We start from the raw sequence: 22,229 nt of genomic DNA, 5'->3' as shown, positions 1-22,229 counted from the left end.
TGGGTGTTGGAAACTTCAGCAGAACAGACTATTTATGTGCAGAGGTATGCTCAAAGAGATCTCAAAGAAACTTTCATGTAGGTATTCTGTAATACTTTGCAGAAGGTTTCTGGGGAAGGCAGCCTTATTTCTTCCCCCACGGTAGGTGACTTTACCCCGCAACTCTGCTATTAAATGAGCAGGCATCATCGTGGAACACAGCATAGCAGCATAAGGGCCAGACCTGTACCCCGGTGCTTGCAGCAAATCCTCCCTTTCCACCTGTGTTACCCTCAGGAGACTGATATCGCACAAGGTCACCTAGGCTAGATGGCACAAGTTTAAAATACCCAACCAATACAGTCACTCCACGTTATTCCTCTGCTGTGGCTGCTGTCACTGGGCGCCTACACAAGACGATTCCTAGTCACGTTATTGTTGCTATGGGCGTTATAGGTCGAGACACTGGTTGCCCTATGTTTTTTGCCGCCATACTTCACCCACACTGTCCTCTAAGCTGTTTCGCCCACCTCCTCCCAAACTGGTCCTTGGGATGTTACAGGAGAGCCCGGTGATCCCTCTCCTTAGTCAGGTGTGGATTGTGGAGTTTAGTGCTAAGAAGACCTCTATAATGGATGCTTGCCACGTCTGGAACGCCACTCCGCCCCATCTGATGCATACAGAGTGGAATGTGGCTCTGGTTTCACCTTGTGAACATGAAGGGGAGTTCTTTTTACAGTGTAACATTTTTTACTACTTTGGGTCAGCTAACAATGGCAACTTTATGCTTTGCTTTTCTTAGTCAACATCTCGGCCTTCAGCCCACCTTGCAGAACTCCTGCTGAAGGACTTTCCCAGATTAGGAAGCGGGAAAAAAACCCCGCGGGATGTTCAGCAAACTAATAAACGCCTCCATAGCTGCTGACAGAGCTCAGAGCCTGATGCATGTCCTTATCTGAAAAACTAGACATGGATATGGAACACAAAAGATCAGCGCAGGAGTTTGATACAGATGTTGCGTTTTATGGGGGATCAGTCCCACATGCTGAGTCATGTGGTAGAGCTCCAGGAAGAGCAGCAGCAGGACGGACTCCCTCTGCAGCCCCTCCAAAACGCTCAACCGCCTACCACTTTCTTATCAGCCTACACCCCCAAGCGCTGTAAGAGGAGGCTGAGCAGGGTGTAGTACGTGCTGCTCTCCAGACTGGTGGAGGTGAGCAGAAAGACACGAGGGCCCCTTTAAGAACTGCATGCAACCACAGTTGCTTGCACAGTGACACTTTACAATGTTAATTTATCTTCCTTTCCCCCTGCTGAAATAAAACTTCTGGTGCTTTAAAAAACATTTGTCTGTATTCATTCATAGTTTGGGCAGGGAAAGAAGGGGAGAAGGGGCTGCTGGTGTGAGGGTGGGGGATGGGAAAAAGACATAGCAGAGACATACCTTACTGCAGTTTATTGCAAAACTGGTTTTTCAATGCTTTCCCTAGGCGAAGCGCTCCACGGTTGGCTCCCAGCGTAGTACTGGAATCTGGCTGCTCAAAATTTGCCTCCAGCCTATCAGCCTCCATGGTCCAACCCTGGGGGAACTTTTCACTCTTTGTTTCACACAAATTATGGAGCACACAGCAGGCACATATAACTGATGGGATGTTCTTTTCACTGATGTCAAGCCTAGTGAGTAAGTATCTCCATCTGGCCTTTAAATGCACATTCCACCACCATTCTGCACTTGCTGAGCCTGTTATTGAAACGCGCCTTTTCACTGCCCTGATGTAGGGCTTCATTAACCAAGGAGCAAGGGGTAGGCAGGATACCCCAAGATCATTATTGGCATTTCAATATCCCCAGTATTTCTTTTTTGGTCAGGGAAGAAAGTGCCCGCCTGCATCTTATTGAACAGACCTGAGTTCCATCACGCACCTTTCCAGACCACCCCACACTGATACCAGTGAAATGTCCCTTGTGATTCACAAGGGCCTGCAACACCTTTGAGAAGGATCCCTTCTGGTTTATGTATTCTGTGGTAAGGTGGGCAGGTGCTAAGATAGGGATATGCGTGCCATCTATTCCCCCCCCACACACACACACACAGTTTGGGAACCCCATTGTGGCAAACCTGTCCACTATGTCCTGCACATTTCTCAAAGTCACTGTCCTTCTTAGCAGAAGTCTATTAATGGCCTTGCATACCTGCATCACAGCAGCTCCAATGGTGGATTTACCGACTCCAAACTGATTTCCAACTGACTGGTAGCAGTCTGGGGTGGCCAGCTTCCACAGGAATTGGCCAGCACTGGCAGAGCTGGTCTCAAGCGAGAATGTGCTTCAGGGCTGGGGACAGCTCCGTGCAAAGATCAAAGAAAGTGGCTTTTTGCATGTGAAAGTTCTGCAGCCACTGCTCATCATCCCACACCTTCATAACAATGTGATCCCACCAGTCTGTGCTTGTTTCCTGGGACCAGAACTGGCACGTCACAGACTGAAGATGATGCGTGACAGCCTGCAGCAAACAGGAATTGTTTTGTTCTACGGCTTGTAACAGGGTGGCCTCCATAACATCGCTATTTTCCATGCTGCGACTCGTCTCGCCTTTGAAAATACTGCAGGATAAGCCGTGAGGTATGTGTGATGTTCACAATGATAGTGCAGAACTGAGCAGGCTCTGTGCCTCTCCAGCAACGGTGTGAACGCAGCATAGAAAAACGGCGCGAAAAAGCATGTGCAGCTTGTTTAGGGACAGGAAGGGAGGGAGCACACTGCATCATGGGAGGACAAGCTTCCCAAAAGCCTCTGCAGCTAGTTGCACTGTGGGATAGCTACCCATGGTGCACTGCTTTGAATGTCGGCCCACGCATAATAAGTGGGGATGCAAGAGCCCAACGCAAGGAAATTGGTGTGATCACACTCCTGTGACTGCTAAAATTTGGCGAGTGAGTCAATTTAAAATAAATCGACTTCACACTGCAGTGAAGACATACCCTAACGCTCCCTCCATTTATAAAAAAGGAATTAAGTCTTCCTCACAAATTCTAGTGTCACTTTTATGTCTGATTTGCTAATTTAAAAATGTATAGCCCATTTTACAGTGAATTAACTATACGCAAATTAACACATTCACAATCTGTTCCCTTTTATACCTCAGTACTATGATTGAATCACACAGTGCCAGGGAAATTCTTACTTCATTCTGGGACTGATGGGAAGGGTAAAATGAAATTTGAGCTGCTACAGATTTAGAGAGAGATGCTGCAGGGGAATGGAGTCAGGATTCTGTGGTTCTGATTTTTTTTTTTTTTACTTGCTATAGAAGCATGGCCAAGTCACTTAGCATCTTTGAAATAGGGATAATGCTATTTACCTATCTCACAGTGGCCTTACGAGAATACTACTTATCTACCAATGCAATGGTATTGTGGAGGAACATGAAAAATAGCTGATGACTATTACACATAACATCAAGGCTTGAAAAATATATCTGAAACATATTAACCCAATGATTAAATCCATCTACCAGAGTGAAAACACCTTCCCCCTGCCACGCTCTCTGCAATTTAAAGGACTAAGTACTGTCCGCTGTGCAGAGTATTTAATTGTAATATTGTCAGTCAATTTACTGCCTTCACTCTTTCAAAATGGGTTACCTTTGCCCGCCTCATTATCTCCTCCCTTCACATCCTTCCCAACATGTACTCTACCTCTTCTCCTGTATTTCCTGCCTTTTCCACTTCTCATTCCAAAATCTCCCTTTATTTATACCCTACTTCACTTTTCTAAATCTCTTACACATACTGTTCCATTCACTCAATTCTATATCTTTGGCTTTACTCACCACTGGTCCAAGGAATGGCTACTAAAAAATACTGTTACTTGCAAAATCAAGTTGCAACAGTTCTACTACGAATTAATTAAGGTGTATCATTTTATTTGCATATTCTTGTTTAACAGAATATATTTTAGAAATTGTATGAGATGGTTCAATTTAGATCTAAATTTGAGAGAAGATCCTGAAGCTAACATATTGCTCTTCTGGAATACAAATTAGCATATTAACATAATATCAAAAAGCAGTTCAAGCATGTCACATAATATATAGGATTAAGTTTGCTTTTGTAGTCCTGTCACTTTGTACTATTTGATACACAGACCAAAGTGTTATCCTTGATGGTTTAAAAATAATTCTGAGCTAACACATTAGGCTCATAGGAAAATTCTTGATGAACACAGAATTTCTATATTCATTGTATTTACTAGAAAAAGTAATGAGTTTTGTAGCTTTATCAACAAGAAGTCCAGTAACCCAAGTGAACAGGGACCCTTTATTTTATGCAGTAAAAATAGTCTGTGACATGCCATCCCCTTTCATTTCTGAATATTCTGAAGGACTCTTGCTATGCACATCCTGTATTGTATTCAGAACTGCCATTTTGGATGGGTGCTTACAGGGTGGAGTGCGGACAGGAAGAATATTTTATAGAAAAAACACTGAAAAATGTGTTCCGTTTTCAGGAACAATTTGTTTTATTTATAGAAAAAAGGTTATATCTAACTACCCTCTCCTTTGCGATTGGAATTTCCAAAACCACTTAGCTGTCTCAGTATTCTCCTACTTAAAAGCTCTTGAAATGAGTTATAAGATATACCCAGAAACCAAATGTAAAATTTAAATAGAGCACATCTTAAACCTGTGCTGTTTGGAAAGGAAATATCTGTTAGGTTATTTTGACCGAGAGAGTCTACTTTAATGACAAAAGCCATTTCAATGGAGATTTTCAACGAGAAAACTGCCGGCTGTCTGACTTTTTCTTGTTAATGTGTTTGAAGATTTTGGATTTGTGGACATTCTTGGATTTCTGGTAACCAAATCCTCCACCGCCGCCTCTTTTTTGCAATCTTCTACCTTGGCTGCTGTTCACATCTGGGAATTGTTGGTTAAGGAATACGGACAACAAACATTAAACCAACTGAAATGTCACATTTTTCAGCATGGTGAGATGTTTTCAGGGGAAAAGGATAGTACCGCGTGAATGGCATTTTACACAACAAAGCTTAGTTGATGCAACGATGGAGAAAACTTGTCAAACTAAAAACTCACCGAGTGCTTGTCATTACTTTGACTGTTTTCTATTTTTCTTCTTCCAAATTGTTTAACTCTGTTCCCTCTCATACTATGGACCACACTAAAGCCATCAGGGGGTCAGCCCTTACCCACCAGTAGTTCTAAAACAATTCTAGAAGCAATTCCTATACGTTCTGTTCCCCAAGATAATATGCCACAACTGTTACACTAAAGTACTTATCTTTGTGCAAACCCCACATTAGTGAAAGAGGAAACAAATCTTAAGAATATACATGCAACATTCCCAGACCCACTAATATATGCAAAAATTAAAATGTTGTTATACTTGCCCTGCAATACATACATATGCATAACAAATATTAAAAATGGAAAAATTACTTGTTAACTTCTTCAATAAAACTATTCTCTTAGGGTTAAGACATGCTTAGATAATTAATAGTAAAACTATCATTTGCACTTCAGTGATGTGCACATTAGAAACTTTAAACAGATAGATTAGTTTTGACACATTGCAATAAAAGGATACTCAGATCAACAAATGGAGGGACTTTGAAACCAAAAGAAAGGGAAACTTTGGGTAGATCCAAGTTATTGACGTTATAGATCTGTTTCAGAGAATGGGAGTCATAAGCTCTAATGTATGCTTTGTATGCTTCCTGGGCTGACTTGTGAAGGAAATAGTTCTTCTCAATCAATTTTTCAAGCTGGAAAAAGAAAGGCAAGACAGTTGTATCCAACTGTGGCTGTAGCCAGTTTATAAATTATACAGCAAATAACTTGTTTTTCTTGTAAGTTGCAATAAGTACATTCACCATAATATTCACTTAGGTAAAATTGACCTATGACAGCAAAATACACACAAATGTATCAATGTGTTTTTATAAATCAGAGGGAAAAAAGAAATTGAATTACATTCCATAGCCTCAAAAAGTAAACTTAAAAAGCATTGCAAAAATAATGAATTGCGTTGTCTGAATGCATTCTCTTTAGCTTAACTTCATAGCTATATGTAGGTGGTACAAAGCAATCTTAAAACTAGGCATCTTGGAGTTAATGGACCGAGGTGGCTGGCAGATAGTCTAATATCAAAATTAAGCAATTGTATCAGCCTACTGAGATATTGGTATGTTGCTAGACTTTTCGAATAAACAGGCAATGTTAGCTTCTCCCTTGATGCATATCTGAATTTTCTCCTTAAACTGAAAGTTTTTACTTTTTAGAATTGACAAGACTTCTTGTTCCCCGTGGCGCTGTACCTCTGGATTTGAATGTGTCCATTTTGACCGTAAGTATGCATTTATTTATCGTAACAGAAATAATGAGATTCATTTATGTCACAACATACTAATTATGTTTAATTATGAGTATCTTTTTGCAAAGGCTGTCTCAATGTCTTTATCTAAATAGGATTTTAAAAAATTCTTTCAGTGTTGGTTATTTAAAATTTATGTTACTGCAAAATGGCTTTACAGATCTTTATACAAAGGAATGATTAAGACCAACTAACAACAAACAATTCAGAAAAGATGGCAAAATTCCACAAAAAAATAATAGACCAAATATACTGCTTCACTAGTTTTTGCATTTAGAATCCAAAGTGACAACCTTCTGAAAATAAACAAAGCAGCCTTCTGAAATTCAATTGAACTTAAGCAGAACATAAACTGAACGGTGAGCTCATCAGTTCTGACACTTCAGATTAAACCATGGCTTTGCTCGGTTGGATCTCAAGCCAATTGAAAGAAAAAAAAAAAAAGGCACATTTAGAGCCCTGAATGGACACAAAATTTGTATCCGCATCCAATCTGTGATTTGCAAAAATGATCTGCAGATATAAAGCAAATATCCACAAATTTGCAGGGCTGATATGAAATTTGGATCTGCATACATCCATGATCCGCATCCATGGATGCGGATATAAAGCAGATATGGCTATAATCATATTTATAGAAAATTATTACATAAAAACAGAATTTATATACTAACTAAGAAACAGCTCACTCCAAATTCTAAGATCTTTTTTCTAAATTTTAATTCAAGTTTGTCATTTTTATTACTGAGTGTATTGTGATAAAGTCAGGCCAGAGGGCCTCAAAAGGACATACCAGGGCCAGAGTGTGAGCCCTAGAAGGCCAAAAACCCTTTTTCCTGCAAGCAGGGGACAGATGATTGCAGGGCAATTAGAGACACCTGGATCCAATGAAGGGCTATATACTTAAACCTGCCTTCCCTAAAGGGAGGGGGAGAAGCACAGGAGGAGGAAGCTGCCAGAAGGCTGGTAGCAGCTGTAGGAGAAACTCCCCTCTCCCCGCAAGGCAGGAGACAGTGCTTCTCTGCAGCTACAGAAGGAGAAAACCCCTGGCCCCAGCCAGCAGAAGGAAGCTGGAGCAAGGTACCTCCAAGGGGAGACAGGGTTACTGGGGACGCCCTGGCCCACTACAAGGGGTTGAAGTGTGAGACCCACTAGGGAGGAGCCGGCTGTTTGCCACAGTATGTACATATAACATGGAATTCTTTCCACATTTACACAAAATGCCTATTCTAATCCACTTAGATTCTTACTCCATGTCCTTCATCTTACATCTGAGCGCTAAACAGATCTATCTTTCACTGGGTTGTGATGGCATGTAAATCAGGCCAGCTTAAAAGATTCCTATTATACAGTATAGAATTTACAAATGTAATTTCTAGATTTTCCTGTTCCTGTAGAGGTATAGAGTAATCCTCTTATGAAATATTATATTAGTGACAAGTAAACAGAACATGTACATTTTGTTCAGGAAGAATTAAAAAAAATACCCTACATTTATTTTGCTGGGTACACACACTTTACCCACAAATATAAACCTATAGCCATAAAAGTCAGAGATGTACTTAAAATTATGATGGCAATTTAAATTGTCACATTATAAAAAAAAGACCTATTTCTAAACAGGCATATGTTAATTCTCACTGAATGACAGGTTACCTGCATGTAATGAGGGCAGACTTTGATACTTCAAATGAAACAATGTATCTTTGAAATTATAACATGGTTTCATCATAAAATCATGGACAACTGTAATGAGATGAGGTTTTTGGACTTAAGAGCAAATATCTACAGGAATCTTTCAAATCATGTAGGCACATTTCCAAAACTTCTTTAAACCTTCAATTGCTTTGTAAGAGCATGCTAGTCTATGCCTAAAAATCATTTTCATGTAAAAATTCAGAGAACTAATATGAAATAACTTTATACCTGAGACTGGATGTCTGAAATTTTTGACCAGGAAAATTCAAATTCACTTAATGGTACCTAAAAAAAAATAATAATGAAAACTATGTTTAGATAACTCTTACACAGTATTATGTAGCCTATATAAGAAGGTGTAAATAAAAATTACAGCATTCACCTAAAGAAAACGGAAATTAAGGCCTGATCTACCCTAGAAATAGTTATACATTCAAGCAATTATAACTTTAATATTGGTATATGCTCTAGTATGGACACAGTTATATTGATGTAATATCTTACATCAGTATAAGCACTATTATATCCATGTAACTATGGTCCACAATATGTGGTTTTGCCACTTTAACTAGAGTGGTATAATTAAAATAACAAAATATTCCAATGCAAACAAATCCTAAAGGAAGGCAAGTTAAGAATATGCAGATAGTCAACTTCTGTTAAATATTCTTTTCATTATTCAAACAGAAACTCTGCTACTGTCCTTTAAAAGTTCCAGTAGGTATTTTTGCAGGGCTTTTTAATGCAAAGCGTTCTACCACTTGGGTGAGAATAGTAGGTTCTTAACACAAAGGTTCAGAACTTGAAAAATGATGGAAAAAGTGAACCAAAAAGTTCATTGGTACTTTTTACTTTTTCTATATGAATAAAGGCCTGAGATAAAGTTTTTGAAGGCATTTCAGTCTCTTTTCTGCTCCTATAGAAAGATCAGGCTTTTTAATCAGACTCATCATTAGCAGCAATATTTACACTAATGCTCTTCTCATTGAAGAGACATTTTTCCTTCATAGTAATGAAATGTGGCAGTGACTCAGGGCTGAGAAAACAAGTGAGGAATGGGGAAGTTTAGCAGCTGCTCCCTGCCTTTTGAAATACTACTGACTGATGTATTTCTGCCACTTCTTAAAATAGAGGCTTTAAAAAATATATTACTAGGGATATGTCTTCCTTGTTTTTGTTGGAGAGCCAGGCACCTAGTGGCTTTGGTAGAGGGCTCAAACTTTTTTTCCCTTTTACAGCACGTTGTCAAGTGATTCCAGATACACTGGAATTTAAATGATTATGTAGTTTCTATTGCACTGGCCACCTTGCATTTCTATTCAATTATTCAGTTAAACATCTTCAAAGCAATAAAATGGGTTTTGGTTAAAATACTGAAACACTTGATCAATCATTACAGTTTCCACATCAAAAAATTCCAGCAGCATACCCTGGCTTGCTTTAGGTAACGAAGGAAACCCAGTTCTTCTGGTCGTAAAATGAGTAGAGCGTGTCCTCTGCCATTTATACCTCTGGCAGTTCTACCAACACGATGAATGTATTCCTTTTTAGAAAAAGAATAGTTAAGAAAGTAATCATTAGAAATCAAAATTCTTATGCCAAGTAATTTCTTTAAGAAGAACACTATTATTATCTCTAGAATATGCTAATATAAGTACATATGGATTGTCAAACTCAACATTTAACACCATGCAAAATAAATATGTCCGTGCCCTGATTCAAGGTCCTGCATCAATGGGATCTGCTTTTGACTCATGCAAATAGCCTAACAGAAAAACATACTTAATAGTAATACAGTTATGGAGTCTCTCATCCATACATTCTGCTCATCACATTGAAATCTGATTAAAAAAAACCAAATGCTGCAAAAATGTGAAGCATGAGGTTTGATAAAGAGACACTTAATTTAAAAAAAAAAAATCCATTTGGAAATATTTTACTTATTGTTGTTATAACCAATACCTATGATCACTGTAACTTATTTTTGTTTGTTTTCTTCAGTTTGATTACTTTGTGCAGCTGTCTGTAAGGTTCTTTCACACAGCAACAGGAAGAAAAAACAAAACTGGAAAATAGGGACTTTAAAAGAGAAATCACAAAAATTGTCAGGGGACTCCAAGTACACAACCTGATACTTCTTGAGACTCATTTTTTAAAATTAACTAAATATTAAGTCTAAGTACCCAACTGTGACACTTTTCCCAACAGGCAGTCATTTTAGAAGTGTGCTGCATGCTTCAAATAAGAGGTGCATTCAGCACGTGAACTGTAAAATCAAGCTTTTTCCAGGAACAATAGAAAGTCAGTTGTTTGATGCAAACCCTGCCAAAGCCTGAGAGTTTTCTATAGAGGGGAAATGAAGTCCATATTTTCTCCAAAAGTAGGTAAAGTTAGAAAGACACCAGAAGCATTTTCAGGAGACAAGTTACCTTTGGATCATCTGGAGGGTCATACTGGACAATCCAATCAACCTCAGGAATATCCAGTCCTCTGGCAGCTACATCAGTACACAACAGTATCCCAGAATCTGCATTACAGAACTGGAAAAATGTGGTGGTACGTTTAGTTTGTTTCTGCTTGCCCTAGGAGAAAACATATTCAGGGTTAATTTAGTTAACAACAAAAAGATTCTGCAAATAGGCCTTCAGAATTGTAGATTTACATGTACACAAAGAAATATATTCTCATACACTGTATGGCTATTAAGATTTAAAACAAGGTACTGAAGTATCGTTCCATCCATCAGACTCAGACATACCCACATCTATGGCTTTTAAAAGTAGAACCATATTTGTAGTATAGAAACAAAGTAGGCTGAGGTACAGCATAGAGCCATATAAATGCTACTTTGGAGGAGGAAACGTCATATATTCTAAAGGCATTAAGCGCTCAATCCTGCAAACACACAATGCAATGGGATTATTCCAGGGTTTAAAGTTAAGGATATGCCTAATTATCTGAAGGATCAGAGAGTAAAACAGTAACACTTGAAAGACTACAGATAAATAGAAGAAAGGTAAGATCCCCTCGCCCCCTCGATTTAACACTTCCATTCAGAATGCAACACAAAGACTTTAGCAGGCCATCCCGCCCCCTTCGCCCCCTCAAAAAAAAACAAAAAACGGGAAAAAAAAAAGGAAAACACACTGAGGTGAGGTAACAAGTCAGTTATGTTTGGTTCATAACATATTTCTCACCTTAAATCAGATAAACAATTAGTCCATATTCCCAACTATTTAGGGTGGCAATTGTGAAAATATAACAAAATGCAATAACTTATCCAAGTAGGGATGCAATGAAAGTCAATTTAAAAAAAAAAAAAAAATTACCAACTGAAAAGGTGCCTGAAGTGTGTGGCAAAAAAGAAAGATTGTTTCCTTTTGCAAATTCTACCAAATATAAGTACCTATCCAGGTGGCTTGCTTAGTAAAGGGAAGACTATTAACCAAGGACTAATGCTAAACTAAAAACAATAATTTTAAGGTTAATTTCCAAAGGGACAATTAAAAGCTCCACTACCTCCACAATATGGAAGTGTGATGAAATCATTTTCAGTGAGCAAATTTGAAATCTCTAAACTGATGTTTGATGGAAAATGCCCTTTTAACATTTATCTCCACCTCCCTGACAGAAACCTTGTTTTTCAGATGCATATTTAAAAGGCCAGGTTTAAGAGAAAGCTGGTTTGAAAGGGTTAACTTATTACTCAGGCTCTAACATTCTCTCTCCATACATCCCGGTTTTGATAAAGGCCATCTATAATTTAGAGTAACTTCTCAGGAGAGGAAGTTGTTCAGATATTAAATACACTTATTCTTAAATCAGTCTAGAATATCTGGATTTGGATTTCAATATCATAAGCAGAGCATTTTCTTGAGACAGTTAGGAAGTTATGAGCCCAGGAAAATGATATTTTAGGTGTTTGAGATATCAACTCTGGCATGGGAATGTCAGAATCCTGAACTCAGGCCTGAACCAGCTGTTGAACAGATGAGCTGATCTTTATTAATGATCTGTTTCACAGCATCTGGATTTTGGCAACAGATTCCCATAATTGTTTTTTTTCCTCCACAAAGTGAATTCAGTCATTATAAAAGGACAACCTCTAGAGGTTGAAAATCCTCTTTTTTGCCCACAGAAGAGGGGTTGCAGCAATGGCAGCTTGCCTCAACAATGACAGTGCTGAAATTCAGCCTCTGGGCCCTTACAAACTGTGGTCCTCTCTCCTGAGAGTGACAACACGGATACCACTGGTTTTGCAATAAGGATAAGTCTCCATTAGTCTGGGATAACCAAGGAAAAGACAAGGAGTAACAACTTTCAGTTACTTTCAGACTGAACAGGATTTGAAATGGTATCCTAGAAAATAAAATTGTTTTTCAAAAATTTCCTGAAGAAAATACTTACATGAATGGCCATGACCGGCAAGTCGATATAGTTGAGTAGTTCATAGTGGTATTTCACAGACATACATGAAGAGAAAAATACCATCAGCTTTTTCTTCCGGTTTTTCTTGAGGAATGTGAAGAGCAGAAGGAACCTTTTTTCAGATGGACACACTACATATCCCTAGAAATCATTCAAAGCCAGGTATTTAAAACATGTATAAAATATGCTTTTGTTTCAAATAACTCAATTAAGTCAGTGCAGCAAATGGAGATTTAAAACATATATTTAAGTCTTTGGTTCCACAGCAATATTAAACAAAACTTTCAGACAACTATGTGTCCTTCTTTCCCAATCCCACCTTCATGGGAACTGACATTCATATAGTATACTTAATAAATTATGTAATGAAGAGAAGTATATTTGGGAATTATTGATAAGTAGAAGTTATAGAAATAATGTAACAACAACAACAAAGATGCTCCAAGACTTCTTAAATCACTGAAAACAACACACCTTACACTAATATCTATCTCATGGGCCCTTAAAATTCTGAACGTTTTTCAAAGCACATTTTTAAAAAAGAAATTCTGCAACTGATCAAGTCCTTGGCATCTATGGAAAGGTGGTAAGTAATAGCCTGTAATTCTGCAGCAGTCATCCTAACTCTCAGTATTGAAGAGCTTGGGATTTGGAGTGTCACACTACGAGGACACTGACCGCCCTTTGATGGAACAGCTGCAAAGTCATCTCACACAATGCTAATGGCACTGAATGTGACAAAAACAGAGCACAGAATTTCCATGGTAATGAACTATGTTTATATATGTGATGTGATTAGGAACAGATTTTTTTTAATAAAATAGAATATTGTGCTTGTCAAAATGTTGGTGTTGCTTATCTTGCAATGTAAATGTAAATAATTCCTTATAGCTGGCTAATACCAGAGGGATTTAAATCGATCTGGTAGTGGTTGTCCAGGATGTCCAAAGGCCACCTGCAGTTTAAGACTGTACTTTACATTTATAGAACCCACATAAAAGTCAATGTCTAGAAGTAGTTTGTACACATATTACACCTATTTTTACTAGTATTTAACTTTACCTGTTCAAGACCATCTACTGTGGCTGTTTCCTTATTATCATCAACCCCAACATACAATGGCTCCTTTTTCAGAGATATCTTAGCCAGATCTTCAACCTTTCGGGTTTGTGTAGCAGAAAAAAGCATGGTCTGTCTGCGCTCTGAAATAATTCAGAAAAAATAATCTCACTTTTGCAGAAGGCTATGCAAATAGCAGACACACATGATGCAGTTGGGGGGCTCCCTGTGCTTTGCCTGTTTTCCTCAATGAGTGGGTAAATATAGTTTTTACTATATCGTGTCTGTCTCTACTACAAGCTCTATCAATGTAATTTACACGATGTAGTGTACATGACCTACAAAGCAATGCTTGTTTTTTAAAAAAAATTAACATCTATAAACCCTAAGCAGTCCTTTCTCTTCAGGGGAATGTTAATATTAATTTGCACTGCTATTTACACAGAAAATAGCAATCACACCAGATCAGATTTTAATTTTAATTCTAGCTAGTATAACTGCATATTTTTTCATTCATATAAGTATCAAATACTTGTTTGTATCTTCAGAAAAACTTCTAAAATTCATTGCAATAAGGTAACAAATACATTGTATTTCTTTTATCACTTTTACATAGTTTCCGCTTTAAATTTAATCTGATGGTACAGAGGTTATACCACACCACACTTTACATTTGAACATTATTCTCGCTGGGTGGGGCAACCCGTGTCTGTGCTGAGCCTCGCTGAGTACACTGGGACTGTGCACAAGTGCAAGGGTCTGTCTGCATGGATCCCAATGCCTGATACAAACATAGGCGCTGGTCCTCCAATGTTTCACCCTTGTCTAAATGCATGGGGTTTAGGGAGGAAACCAAGCACAATCCCTTTTTCTTTTGATACAAAAAACAATAATGGAACTGGTTCACTATATTTTTAGCTTCTCTAGTTACCAGTGAAAGCTGTTATTCTGCTCATCTTTTGTTGCTTGGTTTTACTTACTGCATATCAAGTAGCTATCACTCTTAAAACTATAGTTGCATTCAAAAGCAATTTTATCTTAAAATTTGGAACCCTGAAATACATCAGGCTGCATATTAACCTGAAATAAGTGCATTTTAGTTTTCCTCTGTTTTTAAGATGAGAGTTCTTCAGTGCTTCTGAGTAAGACTGACTGACTGACTGCTATAAAAGAGTAACACAAGGAGTAATGGGATGAAATTTAGAAAAATGAAAAAAAAATTAGGTAAGTATCAGAATAAACTTCCTGAAGTATAATCTCTGAATATATATATAAAGCTTTCAAATGAAGGGAAAGAAACCTTTTAGCTTCCAACATTTAAACTGTGTCAGAAAATACTGTACTGTAAGGAACATGCCTGCATTGGCAGAAAGATGACCTGGATAAAAATGAAAGACACCGATTAGGTTAAATTATTTCTTTAGGGTGCCCATAAAAAGACTGTCCTTTAGATAAATGATGGTCCGATAGAGTGCCTATCAGATACCAGTAGTGAAAGGGTTAAATGTGATCCTGAGAGGCCAATTAACTCACCTGGTTACACATGGAAGGTGGGCCAGCCCTAATTAATGATGAAACCAGCTGGGTGCTATAAACAGAGGACGTCTGGAGCAGAAAGGAGCTGTAGGGAGAAACTTTACAGTCTCTTTCCTGGTAGGAGGATGTGACAAGACTTGCAGGAAACAGGAAGCATCTTGTAGAATGAGGAGAAAGCCCTTCAGTAAGGCTGGGTAGGCAGAAACCCAGGAAGGAGACAGCAAGGAGTGTGGTGGAGTGAACCTTGACTGCCTGTCCTAGGGTTGCTAGTCCGGAACCCAGTGCAGCAGAAGATGCTGGGTTCCCCTACCAGCCCCTGGTAAGGTGGCATGAAGCCCCTAAGAATGAGATATGGCCTACTAGAAACCCTGAGGAAAAAGGCATATGGACCACTGGAACCAGAACGGAGGATGACAGACTGGATGGAGGGATCAGACATTTGTTTTTGCTGGGACTTAATCATCCCTGATGGGGTGGGACTAAGCATGACTTGGCCAGAGGGTTGAGTCGCAAGAAGAGGCAGACCACTGCAAGGTTAAAGAGTCTCAGCAGAGGGTGCTAGAGGAGGAGGAGAGCCTGCTAGCCCACAAGCAGCTATGACGGGGTGCTCCAGGGGTAAGTTGACTCATCTACAGATGGTAAAATACAAACAAGTTTCTGATGACTACCGTATACTGAATTAAGGAGTGTGTGTGTGTGTGTGTGTGTGTGGGGGGGGGTGTATATCAGTCGAAATAAGCAGTAGAAAATGTAGGACAATCATTCCAAGACTAAAATTGCTATAACCAAAGCTTTTTCTCCCTAGTTCTCACGTTCCTTCACCAACATGATTCTCAGAAGGTAATATGATTTCTAGGAATGACATGGATTTTACTTACTTGGCAGAAGTTTTATGATCTGCTTCATTTCTTCCTCAAACCCTACCTCTAGGATACGATCTGCTTCATCGATTACCAGACACTGCAGGTTTTTATACATAAACCCTGGGGTGTTCTACAAGATGTTAATGAACAAAGTCAGCCAGATAAACTGCATGTGTGGTTTTGTTTGCAAATACGTAAGGCTACTAATATTTTACATACCTGCATATGGTCCAGAAGTCTACCTGGTGTTGCTACTATAATGTTGATCCCATTTGCAAGTTTCTGTGCCTCAGCTGATCTGTTACTGCCTCCCATTATCAAGCCATAGGTGTGAACATGATGAGTCATCAACTCTTTAAGAACACCATAAGTCTGCATGGCAAGCTCTCTAGTAGGTGAAAGAATCAGAACACCGGTTCCTAGAAAAGGAAGTTGCTCATTTCAGCAAAACTTAAGCCAAGCAGTCTTTCCCTCTCTCCCAAAGAATTACTTCAACTTAAGTGAGAAGCCTTACCATTCCTAGGCATGAATTTTAGCTTGTAGATGAGCTCTATGGCAGGAATGAGGAACGCAAGTGTTTTGCCACTGCCTGTTTTCGCAGCTGCTAAAATATCTCTAAGTGTCATAATTAGGAAGAAAAATATTTAGTTTTTCACATTATCAGCAGCACCTAAAATTTTAGTTACTTTTATAGGAAAAAAATTAACAGGTCACAGGCTTGGTAATGGTAAGTATTTAACCATTCAAAAAAACCTTAGTCAACAGTGACTGGGAGCATCCAATCCAGGCAAAAACATTGGTCTCCAGAGCAGTCAAAACTTGCTATGGGATTGGCTCGGAGAGACACTCTCTCTCTCTCCCTCCATAACTGACATGCCACTAGTTATGTTCCATGGAAACAAGAGACAGAACTTTAACAGGGGTTGGACTTATCCTATGGAACTCACTTGCAAAAGTGACAGCAAAGACCTCCCCACTTTCAAAGCTAAATAGAAAACTAATTTCTACTGAGCTTTCCTTCAGTTTCTTCACACAAAACACATAGGCACAACATGCACACTCAAAAGTAAACAAACAAGCCTATCAAACTTTCTCCTGCAGACTAGAAAGAAAAGCAAGCAAAGAAAAAATTAATTCTAGTTGGAAATTATGTGGAATAGGTGGAAGTATTGGGAAATACATGGAAGATGCTCATACTTGGGTAACGGGAGCCATATATAAGTACACATGATCACTTAAAAAAATCATGATTAAAAAAAATATTACAACAATTGATGTAACCTATTTGGATTGTATCCCAATAAAATATAAACACAATGAAACTATATAATAAAAAAAACACATGCACAAGGCATCAATTACTGAAGTGGCTAAACAGATAAATAACAGAGAACATAACCTATAAGTATGAGGGACTAATTGCATACTTTACGGTTTATTATAATAGTTTCATGTGTGACTAGACAGCTCATTCTTTCTACGTGTTTCTATTAGACAGGCTATTTTTTTTCCATTAAGGCAGTAACAGAGAGCTCATTAAGCCAGTCTGTGTATGAGGGAGGAATTGCAATCCCAATACTTCTAAGGTGTTTGCATTTCACGTGGAGACAAAACTGAGGTGGAATTTTAATTAAACATGCTCTTTTTTAAATAAAAGAAATAAATCTGTCTTTTTTACCTGCCTTCCAGAAGGGGTTTAATACTTTTATGCTGAATTTCTGTCATGTGTGTAAAGCCCATGTCAGTTATTCCTTTCAATGTGTTCTCACTGACTAGATCAGCCAGTGAAGCAAATGAGGTATCTTCAAAAGAACCTGAAGAGAAACAATTCATCAACCATTTCAACCTTGTTTCCTCAAAACCTACCCAACCTTATTGGCTACCTGACAAATGTATTTAGCAATTAACAAGTTACATTTCAAGTTACTCTACCTGATTACTGTACCAGCAATTTTGTCTTATGCAGGATAGTACCACTTCATCATTAAGTCAATAAGAAAAGGAAAAGCAGGGGAACTAAGACAAATCAAACATATAACTGACATAAAAACCTCTTAAAGAACAGGTCCTTACAAATAAAACTAGCATGCTACCTAGAAGAATCAGATGGTTACCAAATCTTAACAAAAAAAAAGGCAAACTTTCAAATTTGGTTGTTTAGAGTCAGACAACTAACTTTAAGCACCTAAGTTTGAAAAAAATTACTGACTCTAAAGAAGTGTTTCAGAACCTGCACTGTAGTATCAGGCAAAACGAAAACAGAGATATGGAAATTCACAGACAAGTTACCTGTTACACCCAGAGGTAAACTGGGCTCCTCAGTTTCCTCATCCACTACTTCTCTCTCTTCGGGATCCTCATTATTTTCTTCCACTTCAGAATCCTTACCATCTTCTGCATCTTCCACTTCTGCAGACTCTTGTTCTTCAGTCTTTGTTTTTTTAGTTTCTGTACCTGCAATTTATTACAGAGAATGAATATACCAAACAAGTAACACTTAGATATATACTCTGCAATCATTATCATAAAAAAAAGATATTATGGGATATTTATTTCCCCAGTATGTAAGTCACTCATGCAAGTTTTAACATGGCAGGAATTTCATTTTAGTTCATGCTTTTTATCAACCCTTGGAGGGGAGGGAAAAAGCCCACCTTGTTTCAGGAGGTCATCCCTCAGGCTACAGTAGGCAACACTGCATCAGTTCACATTCAGAAAATGTGTGTTCCCAACCAAGGAGGGATTAAAAGAAATTTTAAACAAAATGTAAAGTTTCTTCCTTTCCTTTGCAAAGCAGGCAAGTGCATTAGTTTAGCAGTATTTACAGGGTACATATATTCTACATTCACTGTACACTCTTTATATACTATAATGTACTACAAAAGATTGGAAAGAGGTACTCCTAAACAGAAAGACACCAGGTACAGTTAACTGTGAAAATCAACTACAGAGCAAAGTTCCACTTTTTAACAGGAACTACTGAAATGTTTTAAACATCTGTATGATGGAGCATTTAATATAAAACATTTTCTCTAAGAATATGAAAAAGCAGAATCCCTTTTCAACAACTAGGTTGATAACTGTTTAAAGCTGTACTCTAATGCATATTACAGAAAAATAGGTCTGTTACAATATGTAAATCGCTTGCTATTAATATACATTTACATTTTAAACTCCTAATGATTACTTTGATGGTTATTTCCCTTAAATGACTTGTCATTTATTCTATCTGCACACTCAACTTGTTTTTCATTAAAATAATCTGATGTGTTTGAAGTCTTTAGTTATAAATACTGCATATATCACATGCAAAACCACAGACTTATGTCAGTATAACTTATGTTGCTTAGGGGTATGAATACTCCCTTCCCACCCCGAAGCTAAGTGCCATTGTGGACAGCACTATGTCAGTGGTAGAGCTTCTCACACTAACACAGCTATCGCCACTTGTTAGCGGTGGATTAAATCAATAGGAGAGCTCTTCCTATTGGTTGAGAGCAACTACACTAGAGCACTTACAGCGGGGCAGCTGCATTGGTGCAGCTGAGTCGATATTAACTCTTTAGTGTAGCCATAGGTATCATTCATTAAGTTCTGTTGCATGAGTTTTATCTCTCAACCTATAAAACTATTAGGCCATCCAGTGCAATTCCTAGAAAGCAAGAGTGAGAGTGTGTGTATTTTTTAGTGCTTTGTCCTGCTTGATTTTAAATATGTCATGTGATGGGGCTTCATCCACTACTCTGGAGAAAATATTCATTCCATTCTAACAGCACTTGCCATCAGGATCACATTTCTGATGTTTCTCAGAGTAGTATTACTTTGCAGTTCAATTAATATGAGAACCTCATAGTACTTTACAAGTGTTAACTATTTACAAGTACATCCTTGAAAATAGAAACACTTAGGTTGTACATTCAGAGAAAAATCAATAGCAAAGATCTTGGGTTATTCGAGCTGGGTCTGTGACAATCAGGGAATCACACCTTTAATTCACAGAGTAGACATAGCCTTAGAAGACATCAGACCAGTTTTCAGGACTGGAGTTCAATGCTATCCCTACTGCCCCTATGTGGTACAAGCTTTCTTCCAGCTGACTGTATTTGATCTACAGCCTACCACCTCACCAGTATGACCTCTGTTCACAGGAAGGGATTACTCAGTGGCAATTGCTCTCAGTGCAGAGACAGGCAGCATGGTCTAGTGGACTAAGCATGGGACACTAAAATATCCCTGTGTTCTGATCCCAGCTCAGATAAAGTTGTTAATCACTGTCACACCACTTGATCTTTCTCCTTACTTTCTACTTCTTACTTCAGACAGCTGTGGTGATTAATATTTAACAACTACATGTGTTAGAATTCATCAGAATACAAATGCAATCCTAAGGCATATGACTGTATCCAGTTTATTTGGCTTGCTGTCCCTTCAAAACTCATACTTAAAAAAAAAAAAAATTCAGTAAATATTCAGAGATTCATCACAAATCTGTGGGTACCACTCCACTTGCAATAGAAAGATGGGACACCTAGAAGTCTTCTAGCACATGCTTTACATAAAATTGGTCACATCTGGATAGGAATCATCATACTAAACTTTCCAAAACTTCTCAGGCCAGCCCTAGGAATAGCTGTAAGATCACTGCTGACAGATGTCTGTTATACTGGTGTAGTTTTGTAGACCCATTCAAAGACACTACTACCAGCTTAGGGTGTTACTTAAAATATCATCATCCCAGTAAGAGTGAAAATGACATACCGCCTTCTATGTTGGCCATTTGCCTTTTTTTCTTCTTCTTCTTCTTGGATTCAGAATTGTTTGCACCTGCTGCTATTTCACTGTTATCTATTACTGTAGGTTGCTTTACATTCTTCACTTTAAGTTCCTCCACTGGTTCTTCAGAAATGACACTGTTTGTAGTTTCTTCTGAGGTATCCACTAGAACAGGAATGGCAAATCCAAACAACAGAAAAGAGGAAGGCAATTAAAAAATCCCCAAACATTTACAGTTTAATCAAGACACCAGAATTGTTCACAGAAATGGTATTAGTCAGAGGCTAATTTCATAGTATTTGGAACTCTGCAGTGGTGGTAACATGCACAGTATTACTGACTGGCAGTAGTGTGACACCCGCAAATTACAGGAGAGGCTGCAGAATTCCTGGCTAGTCACAAGTCCAGGATGGTAAGATCACTATTTGGGCAGGTCCTTTATTAAACCTACTGAAGACACAGTTCAAAATGATCTCTGGTTTCCAAGCTGGTGTAGCTGTTTCAGCCCCTGGCCCAGTAATAAACCGATCTGCCCCACTACCAACTCCATTTTTAAAAACAGCCGCTAACTGCGCCTGCTTCAGTTCTTTAGTACACACTGTGCATGCAGCATGAGAGGAGCATTCCCAGAGGAGCTGAGCACCCCCAATTCCCAAGGACGGCAATGGGGACCGGCTCAGGGTGTGTTCAGGTGGGCGAGGCGCTCAGAAAGAGGTGCTAAAGGGCGGTGAGCGCGTTTGAAAAGGCGAGGCCAGGGACCCCGGAGGGCCTGGATCAGGCGGGCCGGGCCTGCGCTCTACTCTGGGATTAGCGGCCCGCCCCAGCAGCGTTCACACGCGCGCGCGCCGCACACGCCACTGGTTGCCGGGGACACTGGGCAAGCGGGGCCCGGCGGGCAGAGATCGGAGTGGGGCAGGGCTCCGCAGAGCAGCGGGGCAGGCCGGGCGGGGGCAGGTACTACCACCCCGGGAGCAGGCAGGGATCCCTCCCTCCCCCCCGCTCGGTACCTGGCGGCCCGGCCCCCTGTAGCGCCAGGTTGCGCTGCCGCAGCTTGAGGTTGCGCTTGTGGATCTTCCTGCGGAGCAGCCGCATGGGCAGGTTCCCGGCTGCCGCCGCCGCCGCCATCCCGACCCGGCCGCTGCGGCTGCGCTGAGGAGGAACCGAAAGCGCCGCCCGCACGTGGAGGGGGATCGGCTCCGCCTTCGCTGCCGGGGCGCCCCGGAACCGCTTCCCCCGCTCGCGCGGCCCGCAGCGGCCTCTAGGGGCCGGGAGGAGCCAGCGCTCGGCTAGGCGGGGAGCTGCGGCGGGACCCTGCGCTCTGCCCGGCCCTGAGGCCGCCCGCGGCCCAGGGAGGGAGGCTCAGTGGCGGGCCTATGGCTCCCTATCCTAGGGGCTGCCAGTCAGGGCCCTGCCCCACTGCGCCCCCTTAGCCCGGGTGGAGCTGCGAGGCACAGCTAGCGGTGGGGTGGCTGGGGAGAAGAGGGGCTCCCCTCTCTCCGTC

At 39.8% G+C, this 22,229-nt stretch overlaps 1 protein-coding gene across 1 annotated transcript; it reads right to left on the bottom strand.

Annotated features, from left to right (window-relative positions):
- Positions 1 to 4,279: 4,279 nt before the first annotated feature.
- Positions 4,280 to 21,900, bottom strand: DDX18 (DEAD-box helicase 18). Its single transcript, XM_067549557.1, has 14 exons — positions 21,736 to 21,900; positions 20,714 to 20,893; positions 18,245 to 18,409; positions 17,634 to 17,769; positions 16,470 to 16,570; positions 16,175 to 16,374; positions 15,971 to 16,085; positions 13,560 to 13,699; positions 12,477 to 12,638; positions 10,499 to 10,651; positions 9,499 to 9,612; positions 8,298 to 8,354; positions 5,586 to 5,763; positions 4,280 to 4,897 (listed from the first exon to the last, which is right to left on the bottom strand). Exons 1-14 carry the CDS (start codon positions 21,851 to 21,853, stop codon positions 4,752 to 4,754), a joined length of 1,965 nt encoding a protein of 654 aa, XP_067405658.1. The 5' UTR covers positions 21,854 to 21,900; the 3' UTR covers positions 4,280 to 4,751.
- Positions 21,901 to 22,229: the final 329 nt, after the last annotated feature.

The sequence above is a fragment of the Emydura macquarii genome, unplaced genomic scaffold (assembly GCF_026122565.2).
Source record: "Emydura macquarii macquarii isolate MOO-44397 ecotype Brisbane River unplaced genomic scaffold, CSIRO-AGI_Emac_v2 contig_1253, whole genome shotgun sequence".
NCBI lineage: Eukaryota > Metazoa > Chordata > Testudines > Chelidae > Emydura > Emydura macquarii.
Note: the sequence above shows the minus strand (reverse complement) of the source record. Positions and strands in the feature narration are given on the sequence as shown.

What these genes read in the sequence shown, in the direction of transcription:
- DDX18 (XM_067549557.1), bottom strand. Translation starts at nt 21,853, where the DNA reads ATGGCGGCGGCGGCGGCAGCCGGGAACCTGCCCATGCGGCTGCTCCGC. An exon ending in ACCCTCCAGATGATCCAAAG is followed by an intron (nt 9,613 to 10,498) that starts GTAACTTGTCTC and finishes TTTTCTAAAAAG; the next exon opens with GAATACATTCATCGTGTTGG. An exon ending in TTTCAGACATCCAGTCTCAG is followed by an intron (nt 5,764 to 8,297) that starts GTATAAAGTTAT and finishes TTCTTTTTCCAG; the next exon opens with CTTGAAAAATTGATTGAGAA.